Raw genomic sequence first — 17544 nt, forward strand, 5'->3', positions numbered from 1 at the left:
GAATAAGTGGACTGTTTCCTGCGACAGGCGGATAAGGGAACCGGGGATCGCTGTCCTGTGTTTCGTAGGGGGCGACAGCTTCCGAGTTGACGTGCAGTACGTGCTCATAGATATCGCTCGCATGGAATACGGTGGATGTTAATGGACCCTCTGAACAGAGATATGTAAAGACAAAAGTCAACCGCAACGCCAGTACGGTGAGATACTTTATGTCTTGGCAGTTGGCACAATAGGCCTATTTCATTTTCCGCTGAAGGATCCTGCATTCCGAAATTACACGAGACAGTGTAAATGCTCATGGATTATATATTCAAACGGTTTTTGATGTACTATCTGTACGATGTCACCCCGTGCCGGAGGTTAATCGTGCATTTAGATGTCAATTGGGTGGGGAGTGACTAAATCCATCTTCCCTGGACAACATCTGTTACTTCCGAGTGGGTAACTTGAAAGAGTCCATTTAAAGAAGTAGTTCCGGTGAAAAGAAAGCTGTGCTGTATCATTCCGCCCGAGTCACCAAGTCACTTCTCTAATTCTATAGCAGCCTACTTCTGCCTTTTTAAGGCACTTTAAGGAAGACGTTAAAAGGCATAAAAATACACAAGTTTTCGAGGGGTTTCTCATATGTGTACATAAAAACTTTGTTTTGACCACAGTTTTTATCGGAGGACCGTCTGTTACTTGATATGTTTACTTAAGCCTTAGTGAGCAGATAAAGCCAAGAAAAAAAGCTAAAGCGTTGTGAAAATAAGAACCTAAATTACCTTTATAGACAGCTAAGTGTGCTAGATTTAAAATATTTTCTTTGCTATAATAAAATTAATTTAAGTAATGTATTTTTTGTTAATAAAACAATCATGCTGATAGTTGCTGACCATTACCAAACCAAAAGCTTTGTTAGTATTGATCGTTACGTAAATGGTGCAATAATGAATGGTTGCTTTTTTCCAGTTCCAATGCGTTTTGGAAAATTTAAGTGTACAATTAATATTTAAGAAAAACTTATTTTAAAAAATCTGCATTGGTGATAATGTCGGATAAAGAAAGGAAATCAAGCGTCTCTACTTTTGAAGCGGAAGACGACTAAGCACTGTAACGTCAGCGCTCCGTCTGTGTGTACGTTTCCCAAAGTGGATGAGGATGTTAATTGTCGGAGTTCAGGTGTAATCATTCTCTAATATGGCATATTTTCGAGACTAATTCAAACATTTACTTCAACTTCAAACAGTTTACTGCAGTTTCTACATGTCATCATTTGGATCAAGGTCCCCAGAATGACCCATTCACGACCCAACGAGTTTATTCCACCACCGGAGTGCCCTGTCTTTGAGCCCAGTTGGGAGGAATTTGCCGACCCTTTTGGGTTCATCAACAAAATACGTCCAATTGCAGAAAACACTGGCATCTGCAAGATCCGACCGCCCCCGGTAAGTTTCTTCGACATATAACAGAACTGTCAAATGCAAGCCAGCTATCGGTCGTCTTTTTTACTCGTAGATCGCAGATCCCGAGACACTTTTTCTAAAGACAGGTTTTTTCAACATGGCGGATTGCGGCTCCAGCCATTGCGAACGTTCGTAACGGCGTGTGCGCGTGTGCGCGCAGCTACTAGCTATGCGTGAATGCTCGCGTGTGGTTTACTCCTATAGCGACCACAATAACATCACTTACTTTCTTTTCAAGAGAGTTTTAACATGCTATGGCTTTTAAGTGTCACGGCTGATTTATTTTTTTTATTGATACTTTTAATAAATGTTTGGTTGATGGACAAATGTTGAAGGACAGAATGTAGTGATTGTTATTGTCTTCCAAAATCAATGTTCGTTAGAATGCATCCACCCAAATATGCAGCCTACAACAAGCATTATATAACTTTCTTTCATTTATTTTGGAACATTTTGCGAACATCATGGACTGTTGGTGCACAATTCTGTTTTAAATATGCAACTTCCTTTTATAATTTTACCTTAACGTCAAAGCATTTGCGTTCAAATATAATCTTTACTTGGCTATCTGATGTTGAAAGATGGTGTAAAAGTGTTTGTTTATCGAGCTTTATTGATGTATTTATTATGTTAATGTAACGATATTACTGTTTATTCAATACTACGGAAACATGAAATGACTACTTTTTCTAACATATAATGTAAAACCGCTCGTTTGTCAACACATTGTTGTTTATCAAATAATTTAAGGTTTGAGTTTTATCTCGAGATAATAACGTAAAAAATTAAATGTAAAAAATATTGCTGAAGTTGGCGGTGGCGTCGTCGTTGTCCTCCATGTTGTGCGAGTTGTGTATTTGCATTTGGCCATTGAAACTGAAATGTGATGTAAATAACAACGCAAGCGAGAAGCTGGATTCGGTTTAGGTCGAGTTTTAAACGTTTACAAAGTTGTTTTTTGACTTGACTGTGTATATTTTTTGTGTGTGTTTTGCCTTGTTCATATAACACCCTAAAACGGCCTCCGTGGAAGAATTGTATTGTAGTCATCTAACGTTATATCCATACTAGTATGTTATACTGCAAATATGCCTTTATAAGGCTTTATGTTTTAGCACATAAGTATACTTTATTAAATGTTAATGATTACAGAATCGTCCCAGTGGACCATTTTACAACTTTATTTTTTATATATTTTCTGTGTATAATGCATTATACCCTGCTTAGATGAAGACAAATCTGGGCCTTTTGAAATCAATTCATCCTGATGTTGTTTTGTGTAATAAACAGCAATATGATTGTTTTTAATCACACTGGTGTACATGAAATGCTGTGTCACAAGTAGAAAGATGGCATTGTGAAAACCCCACATGCAGATATAAATGTAAAGAATGATCTTCTGTTAGATGTGAGTTTTTAACTCTTGTATCAAATGGTAAACATAAAAGCTTAACACTGTTTTTTCTTTGTCAGGGATGGCAGCCACCATTTGCCTGTGATGTGGACAGACTGCATTTCACACCACGTATTCAAAGGCTCAATGAGTTGGAGGTAAGACCTTTATTTGTCTCTTGTCTGTATTTGCAGATATGTTCGTGTGGCCTTATTAAACCAAAACCTGCAGCCAGCATGACCTCTTTTTGCTCTGCCATACTTAAAAGCTCAGGGTTTGGTGTCAACTCTAAAAAGGTCACTAACAAAAAGCAAAGGAAAGGTCACTCGTGGAAAAATCATAATAAGATCTCATTGTTGCCTCCAACTCTCTTGGTTGCTCTGTGGTTTGTTATAGTTTCTTTTTGATATACACCAACAATTAAAAATAAATACTTTAGCTTATGTTCACTGAGGTTGCATTTATTTAATGATACATTAAACCAGTATCTTGTTACTGTAATTACAATAACACCTTTCTATTTTAATACTTTTAAAATGCATTTCATTTGTGTGATGGCAAAGCTGAATTTTCAGCATCATTACTTTAGTGTTTTCAGTTTGCAGTTCACACGGTCCTTCAGTAGTCATTCCAGTATGCTGATTTGCTGTTCAAGAAACTTTTATAATAATAAATGTTAATACCTAATTTTATTAAAACGTTGGTATCGGGGTTTTTTTTAGGATTCTTTAATGAATAAAATGTTTAAAAGAACCTACTTTATTAGATGTAGAAATATTTTGTAATGTTATAAATAAAAATACTCGATTTAATTCAATTTAATGTGTCCTTACTGAATAAAATCTTACACTGACCCCTAAATTAAGTGTAATTAAGTATATATATATATATATATATATATATATATATATATATATATATATATATATATATATATATGTATGTGTGTGATACCCTGAAATTTTGAATATTCCAATCTAATATGATTTCTGACCTGTAAGGTTGCCAGAATAATAATCTTACACGGTGTGTTAATAGGCCAGAGGAGAACTGGTACCCCGACTGAGTCTGGTTTCTCCCAAGGTTTATTTTTCTCCATCATGCCCCGATGGAGTTTTGGTTCCTTGCCACTGTCGCCTTTGGCTTGGCTTGCTCAGTTGGGGACACTAAAAATATGATTAAAGTTATTCAACTTATTATACAAATAAAATGTATGAATTAGGTCTTACTTAATTCTATAAACTATAATACTGATCTGCCAACATTGTCTCTATATGATCAATTAAAATAAGCTGATAACATCACTGTTTTCTCCAGAACGACTGTACAGCCAAATCTAATTTTGTCGCAATATTATCCTGTTTGACACTGTGAAGCTGCTTTGACACAATCATGATTGTAAAAGCGCTATAGCAAGGTTTTATGGTGTCACCAACCCGGGATGAAGCTTGTTGTAGTCCAAACTGGCTGTTTTTGTTGGCAATAAACTGCCATAACTTTAAAAGACAATATCTCCGTTTGCATTGAACTTTCAGCGCTGTAACTTTGCAGATACTGTTTATGCTCAATCAGCAACATTACACACTAACTAAAGTTAAAAAAGTGAAATCGCATGCAACCAATCCCATTAAGCAAAATCTCAAAGTGCTACAGAATTAAAACAATCAACATCTCTATCTATCTATCGATCTATCGATCTATCTAATTAATCTTGTTTGATTTTCTGATACCATTTTTGTTGTATTTTATCATAGGCCCAGACCAGAGTGAAGCTCAACTTTTTGGACCAGATAGCAAAGTTCTGGGAACTGCAAGGATGCACACTGAAAATTCCCCATGTCGAGCGCAAAACCCTGGATTTATATGTTCTTTACAAGGTAGGACTGGGGTTATCTCCAAGGGTCATACACATAGTTTAAAGCATAGTATGTTGGTTGATTTTTACAGTTTGCATAATATGGGGTACTAAAGTTGTAAACACAGATGTATACTTCCTCTGTGGCATTTTTGAAATGTGAATATGGATGTAAACATGTCTTTGGTGACTTTTGTCTCTGTCTAGCTGGTCAAAGAAGAGGGATGCTTTGATGTGGTCTGTAAAGAACGGAGATGGACCCAGATTGCAATGAAGATGGGCTTTGCTCCCGGCAAAGCAGTTGGCTCTCACATCCGCTCTCACTATGAGAGGATTCTCTACCCATACTATTTGTTCCAGACAGGAGCTAATCTTATGGTGAGGTCACTAAAACGCTTGTATAACTTCCCCTTTCCCCTTTTTTAGCTTTATATCACTCAGTTTCCATCCTTTTTCCTGATTAATGTTCTTTGTTATGGTGCACAAATGACAGCCATTGTCCATGATCATTTTTGGCAGGGAACCCAACTATCTGAACAGAAAGGGTGTCCCAGTTTATTAAGCATTGTTAAGTGCCCTAGTTTATTTTTGTAACGTGTATATTCAGTTAGGTGGCACGCACAGTAGTTTGCCTAAAAATGTCTTCGGGGCATACAACTATAAAGTGCCGCAAACAAACTTGAGGTTGTGTTCCTGGGTATGTTTTTATAGGGTGTCATTTTGTAGTTTGTTTTTACTTTTTAAGTAGTGTCTGGCAGGCTGTTTGTCTGTGTTTTGGTGTTCCTGTGGGTTCAGTGGTTAACAGCTTTCTCTGATGTACATGGTTTTTCTTTGCTGTACCCACGATCCCCTCCCCCCACCCATAAAGGGGTGTGAATTCATTCCGTGAGCCCTGAGCTGTAGGCCCACTCGCCTGCTGCTTTTACCCTATGGTTAATACCCTAGGGGTGATCTGCTTTGCCTCTCACTGTTACTGGCTTTAATAATGTCCACCCTGCTGTCATGTGGCTCTCGGGTTAATTAGATAAGAGTGAAGCCACATGTGCACACTTATAGTGGTGTTATAAATAAAGCAAAAAATTGGCATTGTTCAATTTATTTATTTTTGATGGATGGATGGGCATGACATCAACATTAAGTTTTTTTCACAAACAGAACTCTCAGAAGCCAACTCTAACTAATGACACCAAAGACAAGGAGTACAAACCCCACGACTTGCCCCAGCGTCAGTCGGTGCAACCAGTGGAAACCTGCACTATCGCCCGCAGAGCTAAACGGACAGAGGTAAATTAAAGATGCAAAAATCTGATTCATATCTGGACCCATTTGTTCAAACTAATAATGCCTTAATCGCTGATTCTATCTTCGACATTGTCCTTCTCTTCATAGGGTCGCTGTTTTAAATCAGAACCAGGCGAGGTGTGTGAAAACAAACCCAATCTAAGGAGGCGAATGGGCTCTTATGTGGCAAAACCAGAACCAGGTACAGATTGATATATTTTATTCATAGTTTTCCTCTCAGAAGTTCTTCATGGCTTAGTATTAACATCATCTATTCTACCGTTCAAAAGTTTGGGGTCAGTGGCATGACATGCTGTTCTTTTGAACTTAATATTCATTTAAAAAATAATAATAAGCAGCACACTGTTTTCAACATTGATAGTAATGTTGAAAACCAATCAACATATTACAAGGAATTCTGAAGGATCATGTGACACTGAAGACAGGAGTAATGATGCTAAAAAAATCAGCTTTGCATCACAGGAATAAATTACATTTTAAAGTATATTTAGCAGTAGTAGTTTGTGTTTTGATCAAATAAATTAAGCCTCGGTGAGCATGAGAATTGTCTTTTTAAAACGCATTCAATAAAGTCAGACTTGCCTTACCTGTGAATGGGAGTGTACTTCTAAATTTTAATCACACTGCAATGTAACATTTCAAACTTATTTTCTTTACAACCGTTCTAGTGAAAGAAATTCCAGTGCAGGTGAAAGAAGAACCCATTGAGCAGCCAGTTGAAGGTGAAAAATCTAAGGTGAGTTCAGAGGACCATTTGGATTTTATATAGCAGAAAGTGTGCACTGCATTCCTTTATGGCAATGTTTGTTTGTTTGTTTGTTTGTTTTTTTACAGGTGGAGCAGTACATATGCTTGGTATGTGGGGGTGGAGGTGATGAAGATAGACTATTGCTTTGTGATGGGTGTGACGATAGCTATCACACATTCTGTTTGATCCCACCTCTCCACGATGTCCCCAAAGGTGACTGGAGGTGCCCCAAGTGCCTGGCTCAGGTGAGCCACTCCCAACTGTCTACATCTGTAAACAGATGACATCATGACTTTTCTTTGTTTTCATTACATAATTGTTTTTTGACCTAATGTCATATCGATGTAACCTTTTATTACATGAATACAAAGTTGTATTCTTAGAAGCTATATTCATAACTAAATTACAGCTGCTCATATTTTCACTCTGCACCCATTACCTACTCTCTGTTAGTACTTATGATTTTGCTTAGTTGTACAGAATTGTGTTTAATACTCGATTGCATTTAGGCTATGCAGTTATGTTTGTAATCATTGGTTTCTGTATATTCACTATAGGAGTGTGGTAAGCCACAGGTGGCGTTTGGCTTTGAGCAGGCCTCTAGAGACTACACCCTCCGCACCTTTGGTGATATGGCTGACTCTTTCAAGTCTGACTACTTTAACATGCCTGTTCACGTATGTCTGTTAAATGACACTTGTGAGACAAATATGATTGCATACCATGTGCTATTGGAATATGCAGTGATCGTCTTTATCGTTTAACAGATGGTTCCCACAGAGCTGGTGGAGAAAGAGTTCTGGCGGCTGGTTAGCACCGTCGAGGAGGATGTCACTGTGGAGTATGGGGCTGATATTGCTTCAAAAGATTTTGGAAGTGGCTTCCCTGTTAAGAACGGCACATTTAAGGTCTCGTCAGAAGAGGAGGTACAAAAATAACCTGAAATGCTATGAAGTTCTTGCAATCTGTATGCTAAAAGCACAGATCAAAAACTTCAGATCACAAATGCATGTTTCGTTTAAATTATTATTATTTTTTGTCCAGGATTATCTGAGCAGTGGCTGGAACCTCAACAACATGCCAGTGTTGGATGCATCTGTGCTGACTCATGTCACAGCGGACATCTGTGGGATGAAGCTACCATGGCTTTATGTGGGCATGTGCTTCTCCTCCTTCTGCTGGCACATTGAGGACCACTGGAGCTATTCCATCAACTATCTGCACTGGTAATCCACTTGCACTTTTCTTGTTGAAAGAAACCCATTTTACATGGTAGATTAAGTATATGTGCTCTTCAACAATGGTGCCACCTTGTACGTATTGTTTATGCTTCATTTGAACAGTTACTAAGATAAAGAAACAATCCATGTGCTGAGATTGTTTTTCCACTCACTTTTGTTGTTTTGATTTGCAGGGGAGAGCCAAAGACGTGGTATGGCGCTCCTGGCTACGCCGCTGAGCAGTTGGAGAAAGTGATGAAGAAACTGGCCCCTGAGCTCTTTGAGTCTCAGCCAGACCTGCTCCACCAGCTGGTCACCATCATGAACCCAAATGTGCTCATGGAGCATGGAGTACCAGTGAGTGGCCACATACAATCATAGATCTAGAGTTGGGGACTAAAAAAAGACCGTTCATAATATATGATGGAACCAATTGTGTTGCGAACAACTTTGTAAGATCAATTATCTCACGTTTTTGTCCTCTGTAGATTTACCGTACAAACCAGTGTGCCGGTGAGTTTGTCATTACCTTCCCGAGGGCCTATCACAGTGGATTCAACCAAGGCTTCAACTTTGCAGAGGCGGTCAACTTCTGCACAGCAGACTGGGTAAAAGAAAAATTCCCCCAATCTATTTTGTAAATTCATGTTATTGATTATTGATTTGTATGTTGCTGTGTCTTAATACAAAACTCTTTGGAAAGCAACATATGCTGAATTTCTCAGATCATTTAGTACAAAAAAAACGATACATTTTCTTTTGCGTTTTTCGCATACAGACAACAACATTGTCAAAATGTTCCCCATTCACATAGATCTGCCAGTGGTTGGCCATGTCCCTTTGTAAAGAAAAACTACGCATCTATAGACTGAATACGTAATATGCATGCATTTTCACAAATTTGCATTTTTGTAGTTTACATAACGATAACAGTATTGTTTTCAAAACCTAATTTGAATTTTTAAAAACCTATTTTCAAGAATTTATGTTTTCAGGCCACAAAAATGCAGATGTTGTGTAAATCAATTGCCAAAATGAATAAAACATTTTCAGTTTGTAGTTGAAAGCAGTGTTGTCTTAAACCCCACTTTCTTAAAATGCTGCCACTTCCGTTTCATTTAGATTATTTCCATATATGATGTGAATCAAAATGAACTAAAATACAGTCTTTTGTTTCAGATGCCTCTTGGTCGACAGTGTGTCGAGCACTACCGATCCCTGAACAGATACTGTGTTTTCTCTCATGATGAAATGACCTGTAACATTGCCTTCAAGGCAGACAGTCTAGAGTTGGAACTGGCCACTGCTGTCCAGAAGGACATGTGTTCAATGATTCTGGAGGAGAAGATGCTCCGTGAGAGAGCCTATAAGCTGGTGGGTGGCTATTTTAAAGGCAGTGAGACCATTTAAACTGCTTCAACTTGCACTTCATGACCCAATTGAGTGTGTGTGCTTACGGGTATATGTATAAATTCAGTTATAAGACAATATAAGGCTGTTACCATTGGAATTAAATCAGTATCAACAAAATCTATCTTTCAACTGCAGAGAGAGTGTGTTATTTGGCATTAGGATAGCACTACAACCAACCATAGCAACAAAGAAGGTGAAATGGATTAAACATTTGCCATATCCAGTCAGCAAAATTCTGAACGCATCTTCCTTTTTAAAGAATGATTTCAATGCTGTTCTCTGTTTCTGATTTCCTATTCTTATTTGATATTGATTCATTTGGACATATCAGGTACATTACATGGCAAGTTTTCTCAAGAAAAAACAAACAACAAATGTTATAAAGGGATTCAGATTTTTCTAGCTGACTAACAATTTTGTTCATTGAATGGTGTTTCTGAGGTAAATGTAACATTACAGGACAAGCTGTTTTATTGACATCTTTCTGCGGTGATTGACAGTGATTTAAACGATTTGATGATATAAATTTCAGTTTTACAGTTTGAATTTTATAATAAAATGGACAGGAATTGAAATCTCAGACTTTCATATCAAAAGTAACAAAGCACAAAGCTTAATGTAGGTGTTTTTTTATTTATTTTTTGTATTGAATGGGAGGCGTGCTACAAAGCTTTTCATTCATCACCCGAAAACAGCATGGACTAAAAGAACGAATCTTGGGATTTAAGAGTCGATTTTGGTTCATCTAACATTATAATCCATATGATTAAAATCAAGAAGTCCAAGTCCAGTTTTTTTGGTTTTGACACAGCCCAATTTTTATTTTTAATTTCAGTAATTAAACCTGTAGCACTGCCTCTGCTCTTTGTTTGTATTCATAGTCTGTCTGACTATTACTAATTGATCCCATTGTGTATTTGCTTTTCTGTAGGGTGTGTGGCACTCACAGCAGGTTGACTATGATATACTGCCAGATGAGGAAAGGCAGTGTGCTAAGTGCCGGACCACCTGTTACCTGTCTGCCATCACCTGTCCCTGTAGCCCCGACCAGCTGGTCTGTCTCCACCACATCCAGGACCTCTGCTCTTGCCCTGCTAGAAGTTACACACTCAAGTATGTGTTTGCGAAAGCATAGGACACACAACAATTTATGGGTTTAAAGCTTAGGACGATGGATCATATGTAGAAGAGTTCTTGCTTTCATTCTACATGTTAACCTTTGTTTGTTTTTTACTCGCGCAGCTATAAATACACACTTGCCGAACTGAAGCCATTGTTCCAGGCTCTGACGGCTCGTGCTGAGTCTTATGAAGACTGGGCTTCTAAAGTTAACAAGATTTTGAAAGCAGATCAAGACAATAAAAGTGGTAAGTTAAAGTTATTATTGCAATGTGTTCATCTTTAAACTTTAGTGCAACTTCTGCGACTCTAAATCTGCAAGTTATAAATACAATAAATTATTACAAATATCATATAATATACACGGACGGACAGATGGATGGATGGATGGATGGGGCACCATTGTTTGAGATCAATAGAAAAAGTTTGACCTCTATAGCCAAGCGTGTCTCTTTTTTGTTACATTGAAAAAAATTGCTTACATGCCCTGAAATTTTGAACATATATAAATGAGACATTTTTCCACCTTTTTCCCCAGCAAAATTGTTGTTGTAATAAATTTTAGCATGCCAGCTCCTGTCATGTATGTTTAGTGAATGTTAGGTATTATCTAAAATTGTACAATCTGCTATGCTGGGTTTGACTTGTTTTTTTTTTTTTTGTCTAAAATAATTGATTTTTTTTCCTTATAAGATTTGGAGGAGCTTCGTTCCTTGGTAGTAGAAGCAGAGAAGAAGATGTACCCGGACACTGACCTGCTAAGTCACCTGCGTCAAGTCATCCAGAATGCAGATAGGTGTACCTCAATGGCCCAACAACTCCTCAATGGCAAGAGACAGACAAGGTATGTTTATTCCTTCCTCTGATATGTAAAACTATCTGAAGTTCTTGCGTTTAGTTTTAAATCGATGAATTTCTGTGTTAATAGGTATCGCTCCGGTGGGGGGAAGTCTCAAAATCAGCTCACAGTGGAGGAACTGAAGTCATTTGTCAATCAGTTGTATGACCTGCCTTGTACCATCCGACAGGCCCCTTTCTTAAAGGTAACCAGCTACACAATATTCTAAATTTAATTTTCCTAGTTCCCAGATGTATTAATCTTGCATTTTTTTACTTTGCCTCTTTCTCAGGCTCTTTTGAACCGTGTTGAACAGTTCCAACAGCAGAGCTCGGATCTCCTTGCAGAGGACATGCCTGGTTCCTCTGCCCTCCAAGGCCTCCTAGATGAAGGTGCAGGCTTGGATGTGGAGTTGCCTCAGTTGGCGGTGCTGAGGCAGAGGCTTGAGCAGGCACGCTGGGTGGAGGCTGTTCAGGAAGCCAGCGATCAGCCGACTGACCTCAGTCTAGACTGCATGAGGAGGCTCATAGATCAAGGAGTGGGCCTGGCACCGCACTCCTGTGTGGAAAGAACCATGGCCCGTCTGCAGGAGCTGCTCACTGTTTGTGAACACTGGGAAGAAAAGGCCCATAACATGCTCACTGCTAGGTGAACTTAATTTGCATTTAATTTAAATGTTAAAACAATTTAAAGGAATAGTTCAGCCAAAAATTATGAAATTAGTAATTCTAAACATATAAGACTTTTGTTTTTGTTTGGGTTTCATTGAAAATGTGTATATATATGTAAAAAAACGAGATTTCTGTCCCTCCATTGAGAGGCCATTACATCAAGAGATTGTAAAAGAAAACCCTTAGGAATACATAGGTTTAATCCAAGTCTTCTAAAGAGACATGATTGCTTTATATGAAGAAAATATTTACTTTAGGCTTTTATTCATATATATATATATATATATTATTTTTTATATATATAATGTATATATGTATGTGAATAAAAGCCTAAATTAAATATGTTAATATAAATCGATCGCCATTAAAGATTTGGTACAGTGCACAAATCTTTCAGGTTTCAGAAAAATCACTGTTTTGAATGTAAATGAAACATCAGGGTTTGGAACATCATGAGGGAGATTAAACCATAACAGAATTTAGATTTTTGGATCAACTTCCCTTTCCACTAACACATTTGTGTCACCATGCTAACTAGTTTACAGCTAGAATATGTACTCTTAATCACTTTAATCAGCTAGATCTTAGAAGTGAAAGCAACTCCTGGTGTTTCAGGTTTGGCATTGGCATGACCAAGTAGATTGTGCAACAAAATAATTTGCAAGATGTTCTGGCAAAAATTTTACTTGCAAATATTTTAATCTATTTCAATGGCTAATAAAATTCCAGCACTCCCAACATGCATGTTGTAAAAAACAAAAAAACAAAAAAAAACATTGATGGTTGAGCTAGTTCTAAAAAATGTGCAGGGTTGGCATTTTGAAGCTGTTTCCTGACAGATTATCTTGGATCGATCTATTGTGACATTGTCCAGTGTGGCATCTATGTTGTCCCCACACAACAGTTTGGGGTTTGAACAAATCTCTTTTGCGGCCCAAGGCTACATTTTGTTTGTTCCAAAAACAATACATAATATTTTTAAATATTAATTCAATTTAAATATTTTAATATAATTAAAAATACTATTCATTTCTGTGGTGGAAAAAGCTAAATTTTCACTGTCACTTGATCCTTGAGAAATGCTTCTAATATGCTGCTCACATGTCTTATTGTTAACAATGTGGAAAATAGTTGTTTTAATATTTTTGTGAAATGGAAAGTTTTATTTAAAATGAACTGCCAATACACTCTTTTTCAGGCCTCGTCATAGTATTGAGATTCTCGAGGCAGCTATACAGGAAGTGGACAGCATCCCGGCATACCTGCCCAGCTGTCTTCAACTCAAAGACTGTGTAAGCAGGGCCAAAGAGTGGATAATGGAAGCAGATTCTCTTCAGGTGTGTTTCGCACGTTTCCATACTGCTCTATTATTCATAACTCAACGATTAGATGCATAAAACCTTGTGTAAGTAGCGCTCCGTCCATTTAAAAATGTATTGCTGCAGGCTGGAGGCCGTATTCCTGGTCTTGCTGCCCTATCTGAACTAGTGTCGAGAGCCAGAGGTATTCCGGTTATGTTGGAACCACTCGCTCGACTGGAAAGCTTAGTATCTGAGGTACAGACCTGGAAGGAGAGTGCAGCTAAAACGTTCCTGTTGAGGAACTCCTCCCATTCGCTCCTCGAGGTAGATTACTTTTTGCATATAAAAAAAATATATGATTATAAATAACTAAATGATTTATGTGTAAAATAAGTGTTTTTGTTATTTATTTGTGTGTTTTTGTCTTTAAGGTTCTGTGCCCTAGGTGTGAGACTGGAACGCAGAAGTCAAAATCTAAAAAAGCCAAGGATGTCTCATCATTACCCTGCAAGAAAGTTGACATAAAACTGGACTCCCTTTTTGATGTGGAAAAAGCACTTTCCACAAGCAAAGATACAGCTTCAGCAGTATGTCACATTTTTGATTGGGTTTTAGGCTAAATTTGAAAGAGCAGCTAGAGGTAGTAAAGCATAGACATTTTAAAATAAAAGTCCCTGTGTATTTTAAGCTTGTCTATAAAAGGAAAGTCCTGCTGCTTGTGCCTCTTTTTTTTCCTGAATATTATTTATTTTGGTTAATTCAACATCTTTCTAGACAGCCCTATCAGATAATAGAGGAAGGAAAGACTAAGAACATTATTTAACACATTCAGTATTTAGATTTCCCTAGCATCATCACAATATTTGTATTGCTTTTATTTAAGCGCATTATTATTGTATAAAAATTGATCAACCTCTAAATTGTGTGTATTGATATATATATTAGTACATAAACCAATTTCAATACTACTAATGTTTTTTCTAGTTTAATGTATGCCCCAGCCTGTTTAATTACACTCAAAGAAATCCGTTTGTATGGATTTGTTATGTATGGACATATGGTATTAATTTAATTTGTGCAGGTCTTAAATTTCAGAAACCATGTTTTTTTGTTCTGCTGGGCTAAACGATGAGCCATCCTTATTGTTGAGTCCCAACTGTTCACATGTGTGATGGACATTTGGTATGTGCTCAGACATGCATATTCTTCTCTAAACAGATGGCCACTCTCGGTGACGTACATCAGAAGGAGTTGGAGAGCCTGTCTATGTCAAGGATCTCAAACGATTCAAAGTGTCAGTCTTCGCCCAGCTGTTTGGCCCCCACAGTGTGCTTGTGTCACACCATTCCCGCGGGCCCCATGCTCCAGTGTGAACTTTGTCGAGACGCCTACCACAGCGGCTGTGTGCCGGGGTTTAAGGACATCCAGACAGGCCAACCTTGGTTATGCCCGCTCTGCAAGCGCTCTGAGAAGCCCCCTCTGGATAAGGTGCTTCCGCTGCTCGCTTCCTTACAGCGAATTCGAGTTCGGCTTCCGGAAGGCGATGCCCTGCGATATGTGATTGAAAGAACTGTGCGCTGGCAACACAAAGTTCAGCAGGTTTCTCCTCCTACACAGCATCTGAATGGCAAAGTGAGCATAAAGTTTAAATATAATTAGTTTGTAACATAAATATAAAAATCAACAGAAAATGTTATGCTTTTATGTTCAAATCTTGTTTATATGATGCAGGCAAAACATATTTCCGGAATTGCATTATCTCATACAATGGAAGGGAGCAACAGTTCTTTTTACATGCTACAGCCCTGCATTCCTCTCAATGGTGAGTCCATCCATATCTAAAGTTCTTAAATCTACAGTTACAGAGTGGTTGTAAATGTTTTGATGTAAACATTTGGGATTCTGTCATCCTGCAGAACTCAGTTCTGAGTTGGAGGAGCTGTTGGTAGAAGGTCTTCTCCTGCAGGTGACGTTACCAGAGCTCCAACAGCTTTATAGCAGCCTGCTTAACAGGTTTTCACCATCCCAGCACTCGATGCAGAGCAGCGAACATGATCACCAGTATCACATTGCTCAAGACAGAAGTCCAACTCACAGGAGCCCTCCACACAACAAAGCACAGGTGGAAAAACATTCCCAATTCTTCAGTAGCATTTGCTTTGTAACATTGTAAATTCCTATGATTTAGACCCAAACTTTTGTCAAGTGAACCCCTTTTACCTAAACTATTTACTTGAATTTATTCATATATATTTCAATGAGTTAGCAACACGTTTACATGCTTATGGTTCTCTGCTGTTAGTTAATAGTCACATGACATGCAGGTAAACACAATATTAGTGCTGGGCAATCGATTAATCGCATCCAAAATAAGTGTGTGTGTGTATGTATGTATGTGTATATATAAATTTATTTTTTTGTATTTGATATATATATATATTATATGTATGTATGTATGTGTGTATATATATATATATATATATATATATACACACACACCTTTTTTGTATGTAGTAACTTTTTGTTAAGAAACATACATGTATATATTGTGTGTGTGTGTGTGTGTGTGTGTGTGTGTGTGTGTATATATATATATATAAAATGATTATTATGATTATTACAAAAAAATTATTATATATATATATATATATATATATATATATATATATATATATTTTTTTTTTTGGTATGTAGTAATTATACACAGTACCACACATTATGTATACACAGTTTTATTTTGGATGCAATTAATCGCAACTGTTGATTGCATGGCATTACAAGATATTTAGACTTATTAAAGAAAAACAGGCACTGTTGCCTATGTAGAGCATTCAAAGTCTGTCACTTGCAAGGTTACTTACCTAATTGTTGGAATGCATCTCACTGGGTTTCAGAACTGTGCTTTTGACTTTTGTTTGAATTGTGTCCATCCAGGATGGGGTTCCAGAAATTAAGAAAGAACCCGAGAAAGTTGAGAAGAACAGCAAACGGCGCCTAGAAAAGGAGAACGTGGAAGGTCAGCACAGAGACAAGGTAAAAAAGCCCAAGAAAAAGAAGCCCAGAATGAACAAAGAAAGGAGAAGAGAGGAGAAACGAACCACCTCCCCTTCCAACTCCCTTTCTGACCCATCATATTCAGACGATTCTGAGGAGGATTGGTCTGTGTGCTCAGCAAAGCGATGTCAACAGCCAGAAGGAAACGAGGTTAGTTCTAGTGTAATTTAAGTGTTTGAAGTTTTGTTTTTTTAATCCAGTGCATCATTCTTGCCAATTATTAAAAAAAAATTGTTTTAGGTGTATGTGTCTCTTGCCTGCATGAATAATTAATGCCTTTTTGGGGTCTTCCTCATAGGTAAACTGGGTCCAGTGTGATGGCAGCTGTAACCAGTGGTTCCATCAGATTTGTGTGGGAGTGTCTGCTGAGCAGGCTGAGAATGAGGACTACATCTGCGTCAGCTGCGCAATAAACGATTTGACAGAATGAGGACCAAAATCATATTTTTTCAAAGGATAGTCAAAAGGCTCCCCGTTTTGCACATAAGTTACAGCACCAAGAATGCACCAGAGATCACCCTCTTACTGAATCCCGCTTCCCCTCTGCTCCCTTGGTGCTACTGCCTTCTTGATAGGACTGTTAACAAAAATCTGTATGATTCTGCTTTTTGTTTTGTATTTTTGAAGATTTCCTTCGATAACATTTTTTTCTTCTCTAGAGAACGTGATGCATAGATGTACCTCAGGGGTTTCCATCCCATAAATGCAAAACAATGGGGAACTTAAGCTTCCGCAAATGTATTTGTTCATATTTATTCTTTTGTTTTTCTTTCCCCAGTCACCTTTAGAATTTCTAACATGAATTTATCAATCTGGGCTATTTACACCAAATAATATTAATTGGACTAAACAAAATGGTCTAAAATTATTTTTGGAACCCGCTGTTTTGGTACATGTGTCTAATAATATAAAATATTATTTATTTATCCCAGCAATAACTTGGCTGGTTACCCTGATTTTCAGTAGCTTGAGATCTGCTCTGATCTGTTGCTTGATGCATTAGAAGTGTTTGTACAGAATCCTAATGTAGGTTGTCAGACAAAAGAGATGTAGCAGGCAGAAGAAAAAGCTGTGTGAAATATACTTTGTGATGTATACTGTGGCTTTCTTTAAAACTCAAAACAGATCTTTCAGATGTTAATTCAATTGTGGAATAAAATGGTTTGTTCTCACCTATAAATACTG

At 37.6% G+C, this 17544-nt stretch overlaps 1 protein-coding gene across 2 annotated transcripts; it reads left to right on the plus strand.

The window, feature by feature from the left end:
- The first annotated feature begins 30 nt into the window (after nt 1-30).
- Nucleotides 31-17454, plus strand: kdm5ba (lysine demethylase 5Ba). Of its 2 annotated transcripts, none has more exons than XM_067431392.1 (28): nt 31-197; nt 1229-1427; nt 2919-2996; nt 4593-4715; nt 4901-5071; nt 5849-5977; nt 6083-6176; nt 6664-6731; nt 6830-6988; nt 7301-7420; nt 7511-7669; nt 7788-7969; nt 8158-8320; nt 8452-8571; nt 9143-9337; nt 10308-10489; nt 10619-10743; nt 11189-11339; nt 11424-11538; nt 11626-11981; nt 13203-13341; nt 13450-13629; nt 13737-13892; nt 14524-14937; nt 15037-15127; nt 15222-15427; nt 16240-16509; nt 16658-17454. In XM_067431392.1, the coding sequence occupies exons 2-28, from the start codon at nt 1275-1277 to the stop codon at nt 16787-16789; spliced, it is 4431 nt and encodes a 1476-aa protein (XP_067287493.1). In that variant the 5' UTR covers nt 31-197; nt 1229-1274; the 3' UTR covers nt 16790-17454. The 2 variants fall into 2 exon arrangements, with proteins under 2 accessions (XP_067287493.1, XP_067287494.1); XM_067431393.1 differs by having other exon boundaries at nt 7511-7651.
- Nucleotides 17455-17544: the final 90 nt, after the last annotated feature.

This window comes from Pseudorasbora parva, chromosome 22, assembly GCF_024679245.1.
Source record: "Pseudorasbora parva isolate DD20220531a chromosome 22, ASM2467924v1, whole genome shotgun sequence".
Taxonomy (NCBI): domain Eukaryota; kingdom Metazoa; phylum Chordata; class Actinopteri; order Cypriniformes; family Gobionidae; genus Pseudorasbora; species Pseudorasbora parva.